The sequence below is a fragment of the Numenius arquata genome, chromosome 18 (genome assembly GCF_964106895.1).
Source record: "Numenius arquata chromosome 18, bNumArq3.hap1.1, whole genome shotgun sequence".
Lineage (NCBI taxonomy): Eukaryota > Metazoa > Chordata > Aves > Charadriiformes > Scolopacidae > Numenius > Numenius arquata.
This window is the reverse complement of record NC_133593.1, coordinates 504,760-526,916: the sequence shown is the minus strand read 5'-3', so window position 1 is coordinate 526,916 and position 22,157 is coordinate 504,760. Positions and strand designations below refer to the sequence as shown.

The 22,157-nt window shown below is 59.6% G+C and overlaps 2 protein-coding genes across 2 annotated transcripts; one reads left to right on the top strand and one right to left on the bottom strand.

Moving 5' to 3' along the window:
• Positions 1–1,253: 1,253 nt before the first annotated feature.
• Positions 1,254–12,120, top strand: POM121 (POM121 transmembrane nucleoporin). The gene is made up of 13 exons (XM_074160488.1): positions 1,254–1,528; positions 1,619–1,813; positions 2,260–2,424; positions 4,260–4,340; positions 4,659–4,830; positions 5,859–5,950; positions 6,807–6,877; positions 7,602–7,726; positions 8,128–8,230; positions 8,530–8,703; positions 9,024–10,751; positions 11,474–11,602; positions 11,832–12,120. Exons 1-13 carry the CDS (start codon positions 1,254–1,256, stop codon positions 11,924–11,926), a joined length of 3,405 nt encoding a protein of 1,134 aa, XP_074016589.1. The 3' UTR covers positions 11,927–12,120.
• Positions 12,121–14,678: 2,558 nt separating this feature from the next.
• Positions 14,679–18,284, bottom strand: NSUN5 (NOP2/Sun RNA methyltransferase 5). The gene is made up of 10 exons (XM_074160492.1): positions 18,174–18,284; positions 17,860–17,982; positions 17,624–17,798; positions 17,440–17,548; positions 17,022–17,160; positions 16,524–16,639; positions 15,943–16,121; positions 15,656–15,860; positions 15,432–15,584; positions 14,679–15,239 (listed from the first exon to the last, which is right to left on the bottom strand). The coding sequence occupies exons 1-10, from the start codon at positions 18,264–18,266 to the stop codon at positions 15,134–15,136; spliced, it is 1,398 nt and encodes a 465-aa protein (XP_074016593.1). The 5' UTR covers positions 18,267–18,284; the 3' UTR covers positions 14,679–15,133.
• Positions 18,285–22,157: the final 3,873 nt, after the last annotated feature.

Sequence of the window (22,157 nt, the reverse complement as noted above, 5' to 3'; positions counted from 1 at the left end):
ATGTCCCCCTCCCAGCTCTGTCCCTAGGGCTGCCCTGCATGTCACCTCTGGTTTTCCTTGGGAGTGGCCCAGGGCTTTGTCACTGCTCAGCTCCAAGGGGCAGGGATGGCTTTGGCCTCCTGACTGCCCCAGTCCCTTCCTCGGGAGGTGGCACTGTGGTGGGAGGGCCATGCAGAGCACCCTGCCTTCCCCGGCTGTGCTGTAAGGTCACCATGGCTGGGTGATGGCATGGAAGTCCTGCTGCTGCATGGACCATGGGGACCATGGGCAGAGAGATGCTCAGGGCAGTGTCCCCTCCCAGGCATGATGCTGCAGCCAGGATGTCACCCTCGTGGGGTACCCTCCCACTCTGGGCAGCACCCTGCTTCCCCCAGCTCTGCCAGGGCCATGTGGTCCCCCCTGGGCTGCAAAGTCCTGTGACAGCCTGTACCCACAGCTGTGTTCTGCATGGTCCATGTCATCATCCCTGCCATGGTCCCCTGCTCTGCAGGACACAGCAGGGCTGCAGAACCTGTATCCCCGTGTATCCTGGGGACGTAGTGTCACAGCCAGCCAGGGTCGCCGTTCCACGGTCCCCGGCTCTGCATAGGGTGACTCGTCCCCAGCCCTGCCCGGCAGAGCAGGCTGGTGGCAGGGGCAGCCTTCAGCCGAGGCAGAAGGGTAGGAGCCGGCCGTGCAGGTGACCGGGAAGAGGCGGGTGCCAGACAGTGCCCATGGGTGCCAGCAGCTTTGGGTCACACGTGGGCATGGATGGGGTCAGGATGGGGGACACAGCGGTGACTGTAGGGGCTGGTACGGGGGGACACAGGGGCTGGGAGGGTGCCGGGGGCTGCAGTGACAGGATGGCTACGGCGAGAGGAGGGACACATGGATCGGGATGGCAAGGGGGACACTGGCTTTGGAGTGGGGATGGGGAAATGGCATTCTGGGTGGGGGGGGGCGTGGGGACGGGGGGGCTGGGGATAGGAGGACCCAGTGGCGAGGACGGGAACAGGAAGGTCAGGATGGGGACACGGACACGTGGGCTGGGGCGCGGGGCTGCGGCTGGATATGGGGGACGCTGGTGAGGATGGGGGGGGGGGGCCGGGAGGACGCCGGGGTCCGGGTGGAGCCCCACGGGACGGCGACACGAGGGGACACCCGGGGACGGGGGCACGGCGGGGCGGGCGGCCTTGCGGAGGGCAAGCCCCGCCCCCGCGGTGGGCAGGCCCCGCCCCGCGGCGCGCAGTGCATGCCGGGCGGGCGGCGCGGCGATGGCGGGGGCCGTGCCGGGCGCGGGGCGCGGGCGGCGGCGGGGTGCGGCGGCCATGGCGGCGGCGGCGGCGCTGGCCCTGGCGCTGGCTCTGGCCTGCCTGCTGCTGCGGGGCGCGCTGCTGGGCGCGGCGGCGCTGGGCGCGGCGGGGGCCTGGTGCGCCATGAGGCCCGGCCCGCCCGCGCCGCGCCCGCCCGGTAAAGCCGCCGCTAACGGTGGCCCGGCTACCGCCTCGGGCCGGCCCGTCAGGGCCCCGCCGCGGCGCCTCGGCCTCGGGTAAGCGATGGGGAGGAGGGAGGGAAGGAGGGCGGCGCGGGGGAGAGCCCCGCGGGCCGGCTGCACTGACCCCTCTGTCTCCTCCCGCAGGAGCCCGCCGGCCGTTCCTCGCCGTCGGTACCCGCTGCCGCAGGCCCGCAGCGCGGTGCCGGTCGGCCTGCCCGCCGCTCGCTGGGGGGGCTACTCGCCGCGGAGCGCGCCCTGGTCTCGCCGGGCCGCCCCGCTCCGCAGCCCTGTCACAGTGAGGATCGCCCCGCCGGCCGCCGGCGTGGCCCGCTCCCCAGCGTGAGTACGGGAGTGGCGGCCGCTTCGGCCTCGCCTCGGGCGGGACGGGGTTGAATGGGGAGGGCGGGGGGAACCGGTTACCTGGCCATCAGCAGGTTGTGCTGCCCAGCGCGGTCCCGCGGGAAGAGCACAACGGTCCCGGGCTGACAGTGGTGGCTCCGTCCCTGTCCCGAGCCCTGCGGGGAGGAGTGTGGGATCTGAACCTTCTGGAGACCATAGAATGATAGAATCATTCAGGTTGGAAAAGACCCTTGGCACCATCGAGTCCAACCGTCAACTCCACTCTACAAAGTTCTCCCCTACACTATATCCCCTAATACCACATCTAGATCCTTCACAGGAGAGCCCTCTCCCCACTCCCGTGGGGGCAGCAGGAACACTGGGTGAGGGGTCTCGCTCTGGGGATCCCACCGTTGCCTAACGTCGTGCTTCACTTTGCCACACAGCCTGGAGCAGCTGATCTCGCCTGTGGCCTTCCCGGCCAGCAGCAGCCCGGACCCCTGCGCAAAAGAGACTGTGCTGAACGCCATCAGGGAGAGCAGGAAGAGGGCTGTGGAGGAGGAGGAGGAGGAGGACCAGGCTTTTGGGAACGATCAGGAGAGCAAGAGAAGGTAATAAGCCAGCAGTCCAGGTCGCTGCTAGTGTGTTGGAAACGTCGTAAATGGGGCTTGCGCTTTGGTGGTGACAAATGGGATGTGTCCCCAGAGAGTGTGCCAAGCCCGGTGTGACCAGAAGTGCTGTGGGAAGTGAACCGCAGAGGGGAAGCACAGCCCATCACCCGGCCCTCTGGGCTGTGTCGGAGAGTCCTCGGAGACTTCGTTTTGTCCTTGAGATCAAAGGGATGTGGCTTAGGTTTTTGTCTGGGCAACCTCCGGGTCAGGCGTGTTCCCCTGCCTTGCGGGGGTTGGGAGAGGCAGGGATGTGGGCTGGGGAAGCCTGGCAGGGCTCCCTGCCTGGGAAGTGGCTTCTGTCATCATGGGGGTTTGCAGACTGGGGATGCATGGTGGGAAACGCTGGTATCAGCTGCAGGGTCACCAGCTCTGTCCTTCAGTCAGCCCTAGGCTTCCAGGAGAGACGAGATCCCCAAATCTTACAGCCCCAGTGGAAGCATCACACTAAAAAAAAAACCTGTGTGCTTCCTTGGTGCACTCTAGCAAAAGGAGGTGAAGCACAAGGGTAAACAAGGGAGACTATCTTCTGCTTTCATTAGTCAAGGTCACTGATTTCCCGCTCTGAGCTTGAAGAAATGAGGGTGCAGTGTCTTTGCCAGCGCTCTGGGAAGGACAAGGCATAAATCCTGGGTGCTGAGGTCTGCTGAGGCCTTTTTAACTGCCTGGACACAGTGCTGCCTCCCCGTTCTTCCCTCCTGTTTTTCATCCTTCCCACCTGCCTACGTGGAGGCCGTTCATCACGTTCTCCTCTGCCCCTTGCGTGCTGGGGCTGCCTGCCTGGGCTTGAGCAGGAGCTGAGACCACAGAAGAGCAGTTTGGGCAGTGCCCAGGCGCTTTGTCCCATGTGCTGCGCTGGGGCTGCTGCTTGAGGTGGCCCGGAGAGTGCAGTGGGATGAGTGGCAGTTCACAGCGAGCCACTGGCTGCCTTCCTGCTGCAGCAGGGCATGCTGTCCCCTCTGCCATCGCTGATTTCCCTCAGTCTTTGAACCTTTGCCTCGGCTTGGTGAGTCTGAGCCCCTCAAGAGCCAAGCAGGACAACAACAGGATGGGTGCACAGACAGGATCGGCTTGGTTTTTTTTCTTTATTCTATTTTTTTTAATATGCCATACCCAGCTCTGCCATGAAAGCCAATTTTGAAGGCATTAAAGCCTGGCAAGCACGAAGAATGCTTGTAAGCAGAAATTCCTGTGACCTTTGAGGGAAGAAAGGAGCCTGCATCAGCTGGAGAGTGCTGGATCATCTGTGCAATGGGGTCAGCGTGCTTGAGCTCAGGGGAAGGTTTGGGCTAAGTGACAGGGCTGATCGTACACTTCGGGCTCTGCTTCGCAGCAGGGTTTGCTTTAAGACTTTGAGACTTCAGATCTCCATGAATCATCGTGGGAAGGGGGGGATTCGGTTTCTGAGTCAAACAGTCCAGAGCACTGGCTGGGAAGAGGTAGGAGACCTGAGTTTTGGAGCTCAGATCCATTTCAGAATTGAGCTGCTGAGACTCTCTGAAATATTTTGGCTTAGAATAATGGATTTTGACCTGAGATTTCATTACATCAAAACTACTCTGCCCAGCTTGGTGTGAGAGTCAGTGAGGACGGGACCAGGTAAAGAGAAAATCCCCAGCAGGATGTGGAAAACCTCTGTCCTTGGGTATTGGGTGACAAGAAAAAAGGAAGGTTTGTGCTTTCTCAGTGCTGAGCCCGCCTGGAAGGGGTCTTCTCCCGAGGGCAGCCCCTGTCTGCTGCCTCTGCGCTACCACAGGCTTCTGCCCTCTCTCCCACAGGCGCCACGATAGCAGTGGAAGTGGGCAATCGGCCTTTGAGCCCCTGGTAGCCAACGGTGCCCCTGCCTCTCTCATACCCAAGTAAGTGTCCGTTGGGCCAAAAGCAACTGCTGTGAGCTGGGAGGGGGGTCCGAAAGGCTGCGGGTTCTGGAAAAGGCACTTGGCTTTTGCTTGTGGAGCCCAGCTTCGGGGGACAGCAAGAGAGGCTGTGCCCGTGCCTTTGGGATGTCACCCTGAGCACAGCCTGGAGGCCATAAGGGCTGTGCTGCTGCTGAGGCCTCTTTCCAAGCCCTGTGTTGTGAGAAAGAGCAGGGTTGCTTTCCTCTACCCACCCTGCATTTAAAAGACCTGTGGGCAGAGTGATGGAGAGCTCATAAAATCTTCTTTGATCTCCTCTAGGCCTGGCTCTCTGAAGAGGAGCCTTGTCTCGCACTGCCCAGATGACTGCTCAAATAAGAGGTCACGCACCTCTTCCATGAGCTCCCTCAACAATACGTACGCTGGCGGGATCCCCAGCTCCATCCGCAATGCCATCACCAGCTCCTACAGCTCCAGCCGGGGCCTCTCACAGGTAGGAAACACCCTGCCAAAGGCAGCGCCAGAGCCCAGCGCTTGCGGCTCGACCCTGCACTGGCATCACCGTGTGTAACCCAAACCCTGGGCTCGGAAGGAGAGAGTGGTGTCGCTGGGTGCCTGCAGTGAGCACTGCAGGGAGCCCCAGTGCAGCTCCGCCAGGCAGTTCCATCTCCCCGTGGGTCAGGCAGGTGGCTGGGCAGGCAGCGATGTTACTTGTTCTTCGGTGCGTGCTGCTGGGGCAGTCCCCAGGCTGAGCTGTCCTGCTGCAGTGCTTGTTTTACACCAAAGCAAGAAGGAGGCTGTTTTCCCCTCCCTACTCAGCCTTGGCTGATCTGTGAGGGTGGATAGATCCAGGTGAAAGGAAGAAAAAAAAATCACTTTGCTGCACTGCCACCTTTTCAACTGGAGTCAGCAAGTATTGGAGCTGTGCACTCCTGCTTTGACCCAGGTCTCCTCAGCAGCGGAGCTGTGATGAAACACTGCTCACATCCTGGGTCAGGCTTGCAGATGTGATGGTGAGATGTAGTTGTGACTAATGGAGCTCTGTGGTCTGTGTGAGGAAAGGTTTCCTCTGGAATATACTGGTAGGGAAAGGTTTACTCTGGCTGGGGTGAGTCTAAAATCCTTGAGGTGGGATCCGTCTTCCCTGTGCTTCTGGTGAGGAGGTGGCCTGCTCCTGCCAGAGCAGCCCCACGCATGTGAGGGCGTCTGAGGCAGCCAGGCAGCCATGGTCTGTGCTGCTTGACGGGGAGAGCGAGCAGCATCATCCCTTCCCGTCCTCAGCCAGGCTGTAATGAGCCTGGAGGCCACTCGCTCCCAGAGCAGATTCATTTTGGGGTGGCCAGACTGTGCTCCAGGGAATGTGGAGGGGAGCTAAGCGATGCTGAAGCCAGAGAGACTCTGAACTCATTAGCCACCGCCCTGGGAGATGGGATTTAACCTGCAGGCCAGCAGGAGGATGGGAGGCTGTGCTCCCTGCCAGCCCCCGTACTGAGTTACTGCTGGTCTCTCTCTGCATTCCAGCTGTGGAAGAAAAGTGGTGTGAGTGTGTCCCCGCTGTCCAGCCCAGCGTCCTCCCGCCCCCAGACACCAGAATGGCCTCTCAAGAAAGCCAGGTAATTAGCCGCTCGCCCGGAGAGTGCCTTCTCATTGATGCCAGCCAGGAAGAGAGTAGTCGCCTTCCCAGACATCCCAGTGCCTGAGTCCCGCTCTCCACCAGAGCTGGGACAGCCCAGGCCCCTTTCTGAGACATGGCTGCTGGGTCCCCACTGGTGTGGAAACCCCCTTGTTGTGTTGATTGGCAGCCCTGCTGCCTGCTTACACTGCAGTCCCAGTGGCAGCGCTGAGCTGCACCGTCCCAGCCCTGCTCCCAGGCCTGGTTAGAGAGTTAAGGGCTCAGATTGCTGCAGAGGTGACATTGCCATGTGGCCTGGGTTGCTGGTTGCTGAAATGTTGGGAAGAGACAAGCCCTGATTTTTTTGCCATCTCCTCAAAATCAACTCATGGGAGCTACAGTAGGGCTGTATTTTAGCACTTGCCTTGGAGCACAAGGCTTTGTTCTCCTTTCTGGGCTCAGAGAAGGACCTGAGCTCATGTCAGTACTAAAACCGACACAACCACCCACTCTGGCAACAGGGTGGGTCCAAGCTAGGGACCTGTGAGGGGCAGCAGCTCCTGTCCAGGACCCCCGGCTGCCACCCTGAGGCTGACTTGTCCTGCAGAGGGTGTGCAGGGTCAGTGGCCTGGCTGAGCTAGGGTCTCAAGGAGGGGAGCAGCTCCGCTGCCTGGAGCTGTATTCAGGCTGGTGCTGTGAGGGTAGGGCTGTTGTTCTGAGGTCTGGTGTTTGGTGGAGGCAAAGAAACCCAACAGGATTGCTGGTGGGGGTGCTTGAAGCGTTTGGCCTCATCCTGCTCCCTGGGGATGGGGCCAAGCCTGGGGTTGACCCTAACTGGCTCTCCCCCACTTGCACAGGGAAGAGGAGTTGCATCGCTCCAACACTTCCACTCCAGTGAAATCGGACAAGGAGCCGCAGACAGAGAAAGGTGAGTGTAGGTGGGCCCCAGCTCTGTGCCCGGGTCGGATGGGCCACCGGTGCGAGCAAGTAGTGGTAGCTGAGGTCTGCAGGTGCGTTTGGCTTGAGATGTCACCTGGAAACTAGGAACGTGCTGGTCCCAAGGCAGTGGCATTTCTGCTGGCTTCAGTGACTGCAAAGCATTTCCAGGTGATAAGCAAGGGGTGCCGGCAGTGGTGGGGTGCTAGCAGGTTTCTGGGAGCTGGCTTGCAAGGGGAGCACCAGCTCCCAGCCCAGCATGGGTGCAGATGTCAGCCTTGGGGCAAGATCTGCTGTGGTACAATAGCACCCTGATCAAATTTCAGGCTGAGCTTATTCCAAGGCTTCCTTAGCTAAAATGGAGAGGAGTGCCCATCGCAGGTAGGGTCCTGTGGCACAGCGCTAGATGTGGCTCACGCAGTTTGTGTGGTTTGTGGGTCGGGTAGGCAGTGTGCGAGGACCACCCATGGAGGTGGGAAGGGACCGGTGGCCTGCGGAGCCCCAGCAGGCTCTTGTGACAACAGACTGCCCCGGGATGTGTTGCGGCTAACTGCTCTTCCAGGGCATTGCAGCCTTGTCCTCAACTTAAAGCCATGCCCCTGACTCTGCCCTCTGAGATGGGTCATCGAGAGGGGTCAGAAGGGACAACCCAGCCCTTTGTACAGGCCAAATGCCTCCTCCCTCCAGAGCTGGTCCTGACTTGTCTCCTCCTGTAGTTGTGGAGACGCCCGTGCGGAAGAAGCAGAATTCCCTGAGCCCACCGTCCGTGTCTGGGAGCAGCGGGAAGCGCAAGCGGAAGATCCCATTGCTGTCATCTCGCCCAGGGGACCAGCTGGCGCTGGTACGTCGCTGTCTCACAGCCCCTTTTGCCCTCCTCTGGCGATAGAATGTGCTCACTGCAATTTCTGCAGGGCTGGGGGGAGACTGACCTGCCTGCCCTCAGGAAGGAGGCCCCGTCCTTGGCCGAGTGGGAAGTGACGCTATCCCCAGCCCCAGTGTCTGGTGGGCTGTGCGTGATTGTGCTGCCTGCTGCCGGACCAGGTAATGGCCTGGGGAAGGCCTGCCGTGTGCCCTCAGCGCCAAGCCGGGGGCCAAAATGAATGGGAATCGGAGCTCCGCGGTAGCGTGCTGTGGCAGAACCACCTGCTTCACGGTCTTGCGACGGCCAGCCTTCACCACACGTTCAGAGAGGCTCTGCCGGCTTCCCTGAGAAGGAGCTAAGCTGCTGCTCTCTCTTGGCAGCCCCCACCGCCTCAGCTGGGCTACTCCATCACGTCGGAGGACCTGGATGCGGAGAAGAAGGCAGCGTTGCAGTGGTTCAACAAAGTCTTGGAGGATAAGGCTGGTAAGGATGGATGGGGACCATGGAGGGGACAGCAAGGAGTAGAAACCCAGGGCCAGGGCTGGCAGGGAAGTGGGGTGTCTGTGGTGCAGGCTGGGGAAGGTCTGGGGCCAGTCCTGCCTTGTCCTTGCATCTAGGGATGCTCTTAGTGCCTTCAGATTCAGGAGAGCTCGTGGGTGAGGTTCCCTAGGGCCGGAGCTGTGGGGTGTTGGTGCAGTTTCTGTACCCACTGGGGAGGCTTTGCTAAGGGATTTTCCCCCATAGCGAGCTGCGGAGCCTGATTTCTTGCTCCTTCCCTGTAGATGCAGTCCCCAGCACCACTGCAGAGACTGCACCCATGTCCAGGCCGCTGGCGTTCGCCGTGACCACACCAGGGCCTACGCCTGCCTCGACAGCTCCTGCCCCAGCCAGCAACAGCTCACTCCTGGACAGCCTGAAGAAGATGCAGAGCAGCCAGGCTGCACCCACACCAGCAGGTGAGGAGGAGGAGGGTTGGCACAGCTGGACTTTGGCAGAGCAAGGCAGGCACAGCAGGAGCTCTGCATTGCCTCTGTGAGAGGCAGGTCGCAAAACTCCTTGTTCAAATACTCTGTTGGCAGCAGAACTGGCAGGCAGGTCTTGGGGGGGTAAGTCTGGGGACACTGAGCCCTGTTGGGACCTGCAGGAAGCTTGGAGGGCTGGGTCTGTCTGGTACAGAACGGTGCTGCTCTGGGAGCCTTTGCAGCAGCAGGGTGGGTGCCTGGCAGAAGGGCTGGCCGTAGGTGACCCCCTAAGTAAGTTCTCTGCCCCTTTCCAGACTCCACTGGAGCTGTGGTAGCGTCCCAGCCACCTTCATCAGCCGCACAGCCACCTGCTCCTTCTGTATCACTGGAGTCAAGTTCTCTGCCTGCCACCTCTGCTGACACCAAGCCTGTGCCTGTGTTGAGCACACCTGCCCCTGCTGCCCCCCCTGACTTGGGGGTGCAGGCCCCCAGCAGCCTGGCATCTCCTGTATTCACAGAGCTGGGCCAGACCCCCAGCAAACCTCCCTCCTTTCCGAAGCCAAGCATCCTCCTTGGGATGCTGAACACCCCTCTAGCCAGCCAGTGTGCAACGACCCCAGCCACTGCTGTGCCCACCACGACCCCAGCCACTGCTGCGCCCACCACGACCCCTGCTGTGCCCACCACGACCCCGGTCTTCAAACCTATCTTTGGCGCTTTGCCAAAAAGTGAGAGCACAGCACCCTCTACAGTTGTCGGCTCCACCACAGTCACCGTGTCTGCGAGCTCAGGCCCTTCATCTACATCCTCTACCACCACTATGTTCAAGCCTGTCTTTGGCAGCATCACCACAGCTTCATCTCCAGGGAAGGCCTCTCCTTTTGCCTTCAAACCTGCGTCACAGCCGGCCCCGGGCGCAGATCTGCCAGCAGCCTCCACAACTACTCTGGCAGGCTTCACAGGTCTGCCTAATGTCATCTTCACCACTGCAGCTACGACTGCCACCACACAGAGTTCCTCCACAGATGCCACCATTAAACCCGTCTTCAGCTTTGGACTCAACCCGCCTGCCTCCACTGGCCCCAGCGCCAGCCTGACCGTCACCACTGCCACGTCCTCCAGCACGTCGCAGCCCTTCCTGTTTGGGGGCCCAGCCAGTTCAGCTCCCAGCACAGAAACCAACTTTGCCACCCCAGGGCCCGTGTTCCAGTTTGGAAAGCCACCTCCAGCCACAGTCGCTGCTACCCCCAGTGTCCCAGGAGGCCCTGCCTTTGGCCAAGCACCTTCAAACTCGACGGCTCCTACCACCACTGTGGGCTTCAGTATATTTGGGGGCGCCACGCTGACCTCTTCTACCCCAGCCACCACGGGTCAAGCAACGTTGACATTTGGCTCCGTTTCGGCTTTTGGCAGTTCCTTCAGCACAAGTGCGAAACCACTGCCACCGTATCCCAGTGCAGCAAGTCAGCCCGCCTTCAGTGCCACTGCTGCAGAGAGCCAGCCACCTGCCAGCAAACCCGCTGCCGGCCCCGTTAGCTTTGCCCCCCCGTTCAGCTTTGGAGCCCCCGCAGCCCAGTCTGCAGCTCAGCCAGCATTCGGCAGTGGTGCTCAGCCAGCCTTTGGCACAACCAGCGCCCAGGGCTCCTTTGGCACTGGCAGCACCCAGGCGGCCTTCGGGACCACCACATCTGTCTTCTCTTTTGGGACAGCCACCTCCACCACTGCCAGCTTTGGTTCCACCACCCAGACCACGAGCAGCAGTACCGGCTCTGCCGTCTTTGGCACCACCCCTTCTCCTTTCACCTTTGGGGTGAGCCCCCAGCCGGGCCCCTCCGCCAGCGCCTTCGGGATCGGTGCGCCAGCCCTGAGCACCGGCTCTCCCGCCGTTGCCTTCAGCTTCGGGGCTGGGCAGAGCGGGGCAGCCCCGGCAACGACGCCGTTCGGCTCTTCCCTGACGCAGAGCGCGCTGAGTGCACAGAGCCAGAGCACGCCCTTCGCCTTCACCGTGCCCAGCACACCCAACAACAAGCCTGTGTTCGGAGGTGAGTCGGGGAGGACAGACCTTCTTGGGGGGTGAAGGGCAGGGTGAGATTTAGGCAGCAGCTTTCCTGCCAGACCTTGTTGAACTCCCCGGGCTCAGCAGCCCGAGAGGGGCTGGCACTCATGCTGTGCAGAGCCTTGCCGTGCGCAGGTGCTTCCATCACTCACTGTCCAGGTCCCCAGCCCTCGGTGGTGGAGGGGAATTCTTAAATTCTGCTCCTTGGCCCCTCTGAATGCACCAGCCCCCTGGCTCCATGCGAGTGCTGAGCCCAGCCGGGTGCCCCGTATAAGCCAAGGTCTTGCCAGTGCTTAAAAGCAATCTGGAGCTTCTTGGCGAGTAGAGACGCTGCCAGCCAGCGATTGCAATCGCTTCTTGCTCGCTCTCTGAGGTTTTCCCTACCACTTTGCACCCTTGCTGGGCCAGCTCACCTCCCACAGAGCTGAAACCCACAACTACTTGATCTAGAAAGACAGAGGCCTTTGTTCCTCACTGGCCTCCAAATCCTCCCATGCTGCCCTGCTGGCAGGAGAGTGCAGGGATTACCATGAGAGCACAACTTTTTGCATTAAAAGGGTTTCTTGGGTGAAGAGGCTGGTTGAGGGGGACTGTGGTGCTTCAGCGCCTGGAGGCAGATTTGTGCCTCCTGCGGGTACCACCAGCTCCTGAAGGCCAGGTTCTTCCTCCTTTGCTGACCCCAGCTCATCATGGCATGTTGCTTTTCAGGAACTCCCACACCCACCTTCGGGCAAAGCACGCCCATCCCGGGAGCAGTGGGGAGTGGAAGCAGTAGCCTTTCCTTTGGGACACCCAGCACTCCTGCCTCAGGCTTCGGAGGAGTCGGCACTTCCTTCGGTAAGGAAGGAGTTGGTGCTTTGGCCTTGGGGAGCTGATGGGTCATGTTGCCCCCTCAGGTTGGGGACGGCAGAAGGGCCAGGCTGTGCTCTGGGAGCTGGCTCAGGTGGTACCTGCTGGGCTCTGGGGGATGCGAAACCTTCCATTTCCCCAGGGACGGGGATTATGCTACCCCCCCCATCAGCTCTGAGCGAGGCTGCAGAGACCTGAGCAACCTTTCTGCTTCCAGGTTCCTCCACCCCCGCCTTTTCCATCGGGGCAGGATCCAAGATGGGTGCTCGCCAGCGGCTGCAGGCACGGAGACAGCACATCCGCAAAAAGTAACTTCTGGTGGTGCAGGCCCACACCGCTGGCCTGTGCAGGGAGCCCCTGTGTCCTCCTGGGGGGCTCCGGGCCAGAGTGGTCCCCGTGGTGGAACCAGCGATGATGGGGCCAGAGCCCCGTCTGATGCCAGCTGGAGACCATGCTGGGTGGCAGCAACCAAGGTGGGATGGAATAAACCAAACTCTTGTTACTTGAACAGTTCCACAGCCAAGGCTGGACGGACCTCTGTACATATCCACAGCGTTTCCTCCCCGACTTTATTTTGCCATGTTTCATAATGTGTAAATTTTTCCCCATTTGCTGCTTCTAGCTGTTCCTGTGCACTCCCTCTCAGTCCTCCAGCGCTCAGCCTCCTGCCCCCGTGGCACGACAGCCAGCAGAGCCGCACGCTCCCGCTCAGAGCTCAGCCACCGGTCCCAGGCAGCTGAGGGGTGCCGTCTTCACCAGGTCCTGACATCTTTCCCCAATGTTGCATCCTGTGGCCTGGTGAACACGCTCCCTCCAGAGGGCTCTGCTTCGTTGCCGTCCCTGCAGAACACGAGCCAGGGTTAGTTCCAGCCTGGCGTGGGTGGCTCGGTGCCGTGGGTGACCAACCTGGCTTCTGCAGCTGGGTGATGACCCCTGCGCTGTGACTTAATCTCCCATCAGACCTCCAGCCGAGGATGTGCCGTAGCCTGGGACCTCGGCTGGAGGCACGGGGTGGGGATGGGGGTCCCTCCAGCCCTCTCCTGGCCACCAAGCCGCTCCCCGCCAGGCTGCGGGATCCCCCTGCCCTGCTCGTGTGAAGTCCCCTCTTTTGCTTTATTCGTGCTCCCGTTTCAATGCACTCATTGAATCGAGTTTGGAGGAAGAACTGAACCGTGTGCGTGGCGGCATGTTGGTTATGCCGGATTTGCTGTTTGGAGTTTCTTTTTTTGGGGGGGCTCCCGTCCCTTGGCGGGGGATGCGCCCTGGCTAATTGGGTGTTGACAGTAGCATCACTGCGTGGCTACTCACGCTGGGGGAGTTCTCCTGTCACCGTTGTGACTGAAAGGCAGCCGGGTGGGGGGCAATGGGGCCTGGACCCCCAGGTGCTGGGGGCTCCTGCCCTGGCAGTCTCTCCCCTCCCTTCCCCTCTCTCCTGGTGCCCCTTCCCCACCTCAGGGGGCTCTGGAGCCACTAAAGGAGTCCAGAGTGGATGGGTTTCCTTCCCCCTCCAAATCCAAATATTTTTTTTTTCATTTTTAGCTCATCCCCATCCTTTTTGGGTTTTACCAGCTCCCAGGAGCTATGGTGCTGCCTCCTCTCTCCCCATCCAGCCAGGAGCGGGGCCTGGGAGCTCCTATGGGAAGAGACTACCAGAGATCGGGGTTCACCCGAGAGCTGCCCCCCACCCTGCCCCAGGCGAGGGACAGGCACTTCTGCCCGCAGGCTCCCCACCACTTCCAGGAGTGTTTTGCTGCCGGGTTTTTTACTCTCCAAGCCGTGTGAGTGTGTGTGTCTGCTGAAGTCTAAATTAAAAAAAAAAAAAAAAAAAAAAAAAAAAAAAAAATTGCAAACATATTTAAACGTTTTTTAACAAAATAAAAATTTATTTTTATATTTAAGCTAAATTGCCTTTGAATTCCTTCAAGCTTGGTTCAGTGAGGTTGCCCGCCCCTGCAGCGCTGTTGGTAGAGTTGAGCTGTGCTGTCGGGCCCGGCCATGCCCCGGCTCTGCCCGCGGGACCCTGCTGTGCCGGGGAAAGGCAGCTCTGTCCCACGGGCTCTGCTGCTGCGTGCTCCCCCGGCTGCCACATCAGTTCCTTCGTTTTAAAATGTGGTGTATGTGGATGTGACTAAAACTTTTATTATTTTTTTTTTTTTTTAATTCTTTCTCTGGGGATGAGTGGCGGGAGCTCTTGCACATTACAGTGACAAGCGGTTTTCCAGGAAGGAGGCGTCTCTCCCAGCAGGCTGAAGGGGAGCAGGTGACCAGGCTCTGTGCTGCGCAGAGGGGACACAGCCCCTCAGTGAGGGGGGACAGAGGAGGTTCAGGCAGGCATTGGTGCTGGCAGGGGGTTTCTACCCTTCCCCTCCCAGCGGGCGGTTAGAGCAGGAGCCACCCTGGGCAAATGTATCCCTGGGTGTTTGAGAAAGCAGCTGAAAAGGTCCCCAGCCCTCATGGGTGGCAGTGACACAAGGCAGGACAGTGGCTCTGGGGGTGCTGGAGCCAGAGCTGAGGTCAGGCCAGGTCAGCTCCAGCAAGACCAGTCCAGCAGAGGGTGCTGGGGACAAGCAGAGGAAATGGTGAGGGCCCCCTGGGGAGCACTGGCTGTTGATGCTGCCCCATTTCAGTGCCAAGTGCCCAGCCCTGTGAGGCCCCAGGCTGTGTCCCCTCCCTGCCCAACAGCCCCCCTTGGGAGAGCACCCTGGGCCTGGGCTGCTGTGTGTGGCCGGGGAGGCTGGGTTTTAACTCAGACTGAAGACTTGGATCATTCCTGGTGTGGCTGATACGGATTTTAGTGTGAATGTGCAATTTTTTTTTTCCTTGCTTCTTATGTCCCTGGTTTAAAATAAAAAGACCGTGTTCATGTCTGCTGTCCCCGTGTTTGATTCCTGGGCCCATACTGGGGGTGCAGTACAGGACCTCCTTTTCCAACACCCTTTAGTTTGGGTGTTCTCCCCCCCATTCAAAGCCAGGTGCGTGGGGAAGATCCTTATTATTTCACTTCCCCCCTGCCTTTGCCTCAGCTGCGCGCAGTGGCAATTTCAGGGTAAGACTGCACAAACATGCTGGAAACAACCGAGAGAGAAAATTTAATCTGTTTCATCCCTACAGCCAAAAGGCTTTTCTGAAACCCCGCATCAGGTCAGGGTAAGGATTTTTAGGGAGGGGGAAACACAGTGAAATAACACCCTTAATCCAGCTGGAGCACTGCAGGGTGCAGGAATGGGGGTTGTGCTGAACGCTGGTGCTGTTTGCAGACTGCCCGAGGCTGCCCCAGCCCCAGTCTGGCTGTGAGGGGCAGCCCCAGGTGAGGGGTTCCCCCTCCCGGGCAGTAGGGCTGCCCCAGGAGTTGGCGTTCGGTCCCAGGGGAGCAGGGTGTCACAGAATACCACCACGGCTGCAGCTGGCACAAAAGCTTTACTTGTGTAAAAGGCCCCGCTGTCCTTGGGGCAAGCAGTGGCACTGGAGAAGTGTTCCCCGCCAGCCCCAGCTGGGCGCTACAGTCCTAAAACCGTTATTTCACTCCTTCACCCGCTGCTTTTTCCTCTTCCTCTTCTTGGGAGCTGCTCCCGGCGCCATTCCCTCGCTGTGCTGTGGGTTCTCCTCAGCTGCCACAGGCAAGGAGCTGCAGACAAGAGCCAAAAGCCTGAGCCACACACCCAAGGTCCCACTCGCCGCAATACTGCGGCTCCTGGCCTCTGCCCACACCCACCACAGCCAGACCCTTCCACCTCCCCCCAGCAGCCCTGAGCCTGGCCACGGCCCCCCCCAGGCAAGCTGCTGGGGGCAGGCAGAGCCCCCCAGGCCCTGCTCTCACCTGGGGGCAGCAGCCCCTTCCCCACACGGCTCCAGGACAGCCACAAAGAAGCCGTGGGTGAGCGTGTCTGCAGGAGAGGCGCGGAGGCAGCACTGGGCCCCAGGGAAGGCAGCGAGTCCTCGGCAGGGCCAGGAAGGGAAGGCGTTCACCAGCCTGTGACGTGGGACAAGGGTCAGTGCCGAGCCCCGCAGCGCTTCTGCCCCGTGCCCCCCGAGACGGCGCACCTGAAGGCCGAGCCCCGCTCCTGCAGCACGGCCTGCACCACATCCTCATTCTCCTCCCGGTGCAGCGAGCAGGTGGAGTAGACCAGGCGCTCGAGAGCCGGGAAGCGCAGGGCATGGCTCAAGGCCTTGCGCTGGAAGCCGGCCAGTGCCTGCAGCCGCTCAGCACTCGGGGCAGCCTCCTCCCTCGGCAGCCGGTTCACCATCCCTGCGGGGACAGCAAGCCGTTGCCCAGGGTCCCCGGACCCAGAGACAGCGCCAGGGGGAGCTGCTGGAGCCCCGCGTGTTACCTGAGCCACTGCAGGACGGGTCGAGGAGGATATGGGTCACCTTGCTGTACTTGGGGTCTCCGGGATCCACCGTCAGGAAGTCCTGCTGGGCCAGCTGGAAGCTGGTGACCCCAGCCCGCATCAGCATGGTGTTCATGGTGGCCAGGCGCTTGGTGTCCACATCGAAGGCGAAGATCTGGCTGAAGACAGAGCCCAGCACACAAGAGAGGCATGAACATCATGCCTGGCCCCAGGAACCACACTGACAGCAGCAGGCTGCCCCAGCAGACCCAAACACTGGCTGTCTGCCAACGGGGCAGAGCCTGGGAGCTGCTCGCCCAGGCAGGAGTCAGCCTCAGGCAGAGAGTGGGGACAGGGGCTGGGAAGTGAATCCCAACATGACCTCACGTCCCCTCAGGCCCTTCCAATGGCCCAGCACTATCAGAGCCCCCAACCCACCTAGGGAGAAGCAGGCATCAGCCTGAGTCAGCAGGGCAGGGTGACAGGCTCCTTCCTGCCACCTCCTTGTGCTCTCTGTGGGCTCAGGGGGACCAGGACCACTGCACCCCTTCCCTCCCCCCAGCACACAAACCTGCCCTCACCCCTTGTTCTTCAGGATGGCAGCCAGGTGGCTGGTCTTGTTCCCTGGGGCAGCGCAGGCATCAATGACATGGGAGCCATCGGCCGGGCCGAGGAGGAATGCAGGGAGGCAGCTGGCCTGCAAGAGGGCAAAGCCCCATGAAAGGAGCAGGCAGCAAGCACTCCAGGCCCCACCTTGACATGGGGACAAGTTCACCACCACGACCATCCACCACTGGAAGCCTCTGCCCGGCCCACAGCCCTGTGACCCTCCCAGCTGCAGGTCCCCAGCTCCTACGGGGCGTTTTTACAACCCAGTTCAGAGCAATTCATCCTGTACCTACGGGCTATGGAAGCAAAGCCGGAGGGGAACCCCACAGCTGCAGGCTGCGTTCACAATTTCTGCTTAGAGCTCAAGTGCTGGCCCAAGCCCAGGCCTTGGCAAGTAGGAAGGGGCCAACCCTCCACCCATGTCAGTGGTTTTCCCACCCCTGCGGCCTCCTGGTCCCCAGCTCCCCCACCTTGTCCTGCAGAATTATGTGTCCTGAAGTGTACAGTAGGTTGTCGTGGAAGTCAGTCTGCGGAGGAAAAACCAGCAGCTCCGGGAGATGAAGATCCAACGAGAATTTCTTCCCGGAGAGGGCCCTCAGTTCCTCCATGCTGCCCACAAGGCACAGGGAGGATGAACACAGAGTCCTGCTTCACTGTGCCCACACCAGCACCCAGGCAGAGAAACCCTTTTGTCCCAGGCCTCTTCTCCACTTTGGCACCAGGCAGCACCCAAAGAGGTGGAAAGTAAGAATGGAGAGTGACAGAGACCCCAACCTGCCCTCCACTAGCACCAAGACTAACAACCCTTCTACCCACAGGACCTTGTCCCAAGCCCTTGCTGCTTGCTGACATCCCAGATAAGGTGGGATGGCACAAGGAACCACTCACCTGGCTGCCTTGCCCAGGAAGGAGTAGCCCTGGCGCTTGAAGAAATCAATCACATCATCCACACAAGTCTTCAGGGTGTTGACTCGGACATAGCGCGGTACCTGGGAGGCTGGAGAATCTTGTCAGACACAACCTCTTGCTGCCATCAGCACTGGGCAAGCACCTGGCCCTGAGGCCCACTCACCTCCAGGGCTCGCTGCCTGCACCGGAGCCAGGAGGTCCTCGTTGCGGCTCACTTTCTGCTGCACCTTCAGGCGGGCCAGCTCGGCCTCCAGCCGGGCCCTGTGCCGCCGGGCCAGAGCCTTCCAGCGGCCCCCGCACTTTAGGCCCTTGCCGAAGAGCAGGTCATACACCAGCACCTGTGGGGACATAGGTGAGCCTGGCCCCGCCGTCACAGAGCCACCCCCGGCCCCCTCTTACCTTCGCCAGCTGCGGGGGGAGCTTCTTCTCGGCCTGCAGCAGCGCGGCGCCGGCCAGCAGCTTCTCCAGCACCGGGGAGTAGCGGAGGGTCTCGGACACCAGGGCGTACAGCTGCCGGACATGCTGTGGGGCGGTCAGGGGCTGCCAGGGACAGCAACAGGGCCCGCCACCGGCTCCCCCGGGCCCCCCCACCTCGGGTCTACCCCCTTCGGGCCCACCCTTCCTCGGGCCTACCCCCCCTCGGGTCTCCCCGCTTTGAGCCTCACCCCCCTCGGGCCGCCGCCCTTCCCCTCCCCGGCCCCGCGCCCCCGCACCGGGAAGCGGCTGTTGTACACCAGGCTCTTGATGCCGCCATCGCCGCGCTCCAGCCCCTCCAGGACGGCGGCGGCCGCGCTGTACAGCGCCATCTTCCCACGTGCGCCGCCGCCACTTCCGGCGGGGCCGCCTCCCGCCGACAGGGGGCGCGCGGGCCCGCGGCGGCCTGAGGTGGCGGTCGGGGTTACAGCGGCGCGGAGCGGCTATTAATGTTAATTAATATGTGCTAGTGACGCACTGCGGTGGGGTCGGGCAGTGGGGCTTTACTGGGGGCTCTGGCGTTGTTCATCCTGAGGTAAAGCAAGGTAAAGGGCGGCCCGGGCCTGGCGAAAAGGGCTTTGCTTTGGGGAAGCTCCGAGCTGCCGTGAGGGGTAAAGGATAGCCAGGTCCCCAGAGGTACCGCCGCTGTCCGGGCCTGCCTCCCGGGCCAGCCTCCCGGGCCTGCCTCCCGGGCCAGCCTCCCGGGCCTGCCTCCCGGGCCTCTGACACGTCTTGGAAACTCTCCCGGCATCCTCTGGCGTCCCAGGTGGGTGACTCCAGCCAGAGCGACTCCAGGGATGCCGGGATGAGCAGGCAGCAGCAGGAGCGCTGCAGACAGCATGCTGCTCGCTGAGGAAGTTCGCTCTTGATGCCAAACGGAGCAGGGAAATGGACACTTGGGAAGGGAGAGCCACCCTGCAGGAAGACCTGGATAGGCTGGAAGAGTGGGCTAACAAGAACCTTATGAAGTTCAACCTTATGAAGTTCAAGTGTAAAGTCTTGTACCTGGGAAAACATAATCCAGTTGTGCAGCACGGGCTGGGATCTGCCCAGCTGGGGAGCAGCTCTGTGGAAGGGACCTGGTGGACAACAAGCTCAATACGAGTGCACAGTGTGCTGCTGCAGCAAAGAAAGCCAACAAGATGCTGGGCTGCATCAACGAGGGCATCAGCGGCAGAGGTAAAGAAGTCATTATCCCACTCCACTTAGTGCTTGTGAGGCCACACCTGGAATACAGTGTCCAGTTTTGGTCCCCACTATCCAAAAAAGCTGTGGACAGGCTGCAGAGCATCCAGAGAAGGGCCACCCGATGACCCAAGGACTGGGAAGCCTGGAATGTGAGGAAAGGCTGAGAGAACTGGGTGTTTTCAGCCTTGAGAAAAGAAGGCTTAGGGGAGACCTGATCACCATGTTCCAGTATTTAAAGGGTGGCTACAAAGAAGATGGGGACTCCCTTTTTACAAGGAGTCACATGGGGTGATGGGTACAAGTTATTCCAGGGGAGGTTCCCATTGGACACTAGAAGAAAAATTTTTCACAATGTGAACTGTCAGCCACTGGAATAATCTCCCAGGGAAAGGGTGGATTCCCCAACATTGGACACTTTTAAGAATCAGCTGGACAGGGTGCTGGGCCATCTTGTCTGGACTGTGCTTTTGCCAAGAAAGGTTTTACCAGATTATCCCTGAGGTCTCTTCCAACTTGGGAGTCTATGATTCTGTGAAATACCATTCATTTGCAAAGTTTTACTGTGATTAATAATGGGTGGTGCAGGTGTTAGGGATGATCCAATTGTGTTGTACCCAAACGACTGAAGGGTGTAAGAACCCCATGTAAAACCACATTCAGGTGCCCCGATTTGGTGGTAATGCCTCATGTGCAGGAATAGTCATGGTATATTTTGTGTCCTAGCTTCTCCTCAATCAGCACAGGTCAGTTGTGCCTTTTGGTGAGAAGCCCTAGGAATGGGTCCCCAGTGACTCTGCGGTTAGTGGGAACACCGATGCACCGAGGGGCAGTGCGCAGGGTGGCCAAGCCAGTTGGGCCATGCTCCCCACAGTCTGCAGGTACCCAGCCCTGCTCCCCTCATGCTGCCTCAGCCCCTCACGCTGTCCCCAGATGCAGTGTCCAGGCTGTGGGCATGGTTCCCTGTGCCAGCTCGCATCCCTGAGCCGCTGGAAGAGGCGGTGCCCTGGGCAGGCAGTGTCCTCCTGCCAGAGGCCAAGGAGGCAAACCACGCTCTGCTGCTGCTTTTTTGGCTCCCGTTTTCCCCTCCCAGCAGCCCCTCCGCAGAGCACTGTGCCTGCCCGCTCAGCTCCGGCTGCAGTGGGTTCCTCAGAGGTGGTACCCGTGTTAGCCAGCAACCAGCTCACCTAACACAAACTCTATTTATTCAGAAGACAGACACATGAACAAAGACCCCTGGATGCTCACGGCTCATGCTTTTCAGGCAGGTGCTCCTTTCCATAGGGAGATCTTCGCAGGCCAGCTGTGATTTAGGCTTTTGGATCAGCCTGCCAGATTGGGGATGGGGATTCACAGGTCGAGGCTGACATTAAGCCTAAGGAGAGCCTTCAGCCTGCCATCTCACTTGAAGTGGGAGATGCTGTAAATACTGTAACAAAGGCATGGTCTTGCAGAGAGGGACCGAGATCCCCTGAGACAATAGGGGACAGAAGTGTATTTGGCACAAAACATGTTGGGGGATCAGTGGAGTGCCCCTCTAAGAAGGAGACACAGCCAGCAGACCGACTAAAGTGTCTCTACACCAACGCACGCAGCATGGGAAACAAACAGGAAGAGTTGGAAGCCATCCTGCTACAGGAAAGCTATGACATAGTAGCAATTACGGAAACTTGGTGGGACGAGTCCTACGACTGGAGTGTGGCCATTGATGGCTACAAACTATTCAGAAGGGACAGGAGAGGAAGAAGGGGTGGAGGTGTTGCCCTCTATGTGAAGAAATGGCTAGAGTGTGAAGAGTTGTTGCTAAAGAATAGCCATGAGCAGGTAGAAAGCTTGTGGGTAGGAATTAGAGATCGGGACAACAAAGGGAACCTTGTGGTAGGAGTCTACTACAGGCTTCCTGACCAGGCAGAGCCTGTGGACGATGCCTTCTTACTCCAGCTGGAAGAGGCATCACGATCACAGGCTCTCATCCTGCTGGGTGACTTTAACCACCCTGACATCTGTTGGAAAAGCAACACGGCTGGCTGCAGGCACTCCAGGAAGCTTCTAGAGTGCTTAGACGACAACTTCTTGAGACAAGAAATCACCAGCCCTACTCGAGGAGATGCATTGTTGGACTTGTTGGTCACAAATGCAAGTGAGGCCATCAGGGATATCAAAGTTGAAGGCAGTCTGGGCTGCAGTGATCATGCTCTAGTGCAGTTCACTCTCTTAAGAAGTTTGAAGCCCAAGAGGAACACCATCAGGACGCTAAATTTTAAGAAAGCGAACTTCCAACTCTTCAAGGAGTTAGTAAATAGGACCCCATGGGAAACTGCCCTTAGGGACAAGGGAGCAGAACAAAGCTGGCAGATCTTTAAGGATGCTCTCCATAGAGCACAAAAGATCTCAATCCCAACATGTAGGAAATTGGGTAAGGAAGGCAAGAAACCACCATGGTTGAGCCGGGACCTGCTGGTCAAACTAAGGGGTAAGATGGGGCTACACAGGAAATGGAAGAAGGGACAGGCAACCTGGGAAGAGTATAGGGATGTTGCCCGGCTGTGTAGGAATAAGGTCAGGGAGGCCAAGGCACAGCTAGAATTGGACTTGGCAAGGGACATAAAGAAAAACAAGAAAGGCTTCTACAAGTACATTAACCAGAAAAGGAAGGTTAAAGAAAATGTACCCCCCCTAAAGAGCAGCAATGGGGAACTTGTGTCAACGGAGGAAGAGAAGGCAGAAGTTCTCAATAATTTTTTTGCCTCAGTCTTCACTGGCAACCCCTCTCCTCCTAGCTCTTGTATTGATGGCCCACAAGTTGAGGATCCAGGTGACAAAGTCCATCCCACTATAACTGAAGGCATGGTACGTGATCACCTAAGGAATCTAAAGAACATACAAGTCCATGGGACCTGATGAAATCCATCCCAGAGTCCTGAAGGAACTGGCTGATGAAGTTGCAAAACCACTTTCCATGGTATTCGAAAAGTCATGGCAGTCAGGTGAAGTCCCTGCAGACTGGAAGAAAGGAAACATCACACCCATTTTTAAAA

Bases quoted from the DNA above. Each gene is read 5' to 3' on its own strand.
- POM121 (XM_074160488.1), top strand. From the start codon at position 1,254: ATGGCGGGGGCCGTGCCGGGCGCGGGGCGCGGGCGGCGGCGGGGTGCG. The intron at 1,814-2,259 runs GTGAGTACGGGA...TTTGCCACACAG, and splicing joins GGCGTGGCCCGCTCCCCAGC to CCTGGAGCAGCTGATCTCGC. The intron at 4,831-5,858 runs GTAGGAAACACC...TCTGCATTCCAG, and splicing joins CCAGCCGGGGCCTCTCACAG to CTGTGGAAGAAAAGTGGTGT.
- NSUN5 (XM_074160492.1), bottom strand. From the start codon at position 18,266: ATGGCGCTGTACAGCGCGGCCGCCGCCGTCCTGGAGGGGCTGGAGCGC. The intron at 17,983-18,173 runs GTGCGGGGGCGC...ACCGCCCCACAG, and splicing joins TGTACAACAGCCGCTTCCCG to CATGTCCGGCAGCTGTACGC. The intron at 16,122-16,523 runs GTGAGGGCAGGT...CTCTGTCTTCAG, and splicing joins GCCATCCTGAAGAACAAGGG to CCAGATCTTCGCCTTCGATG.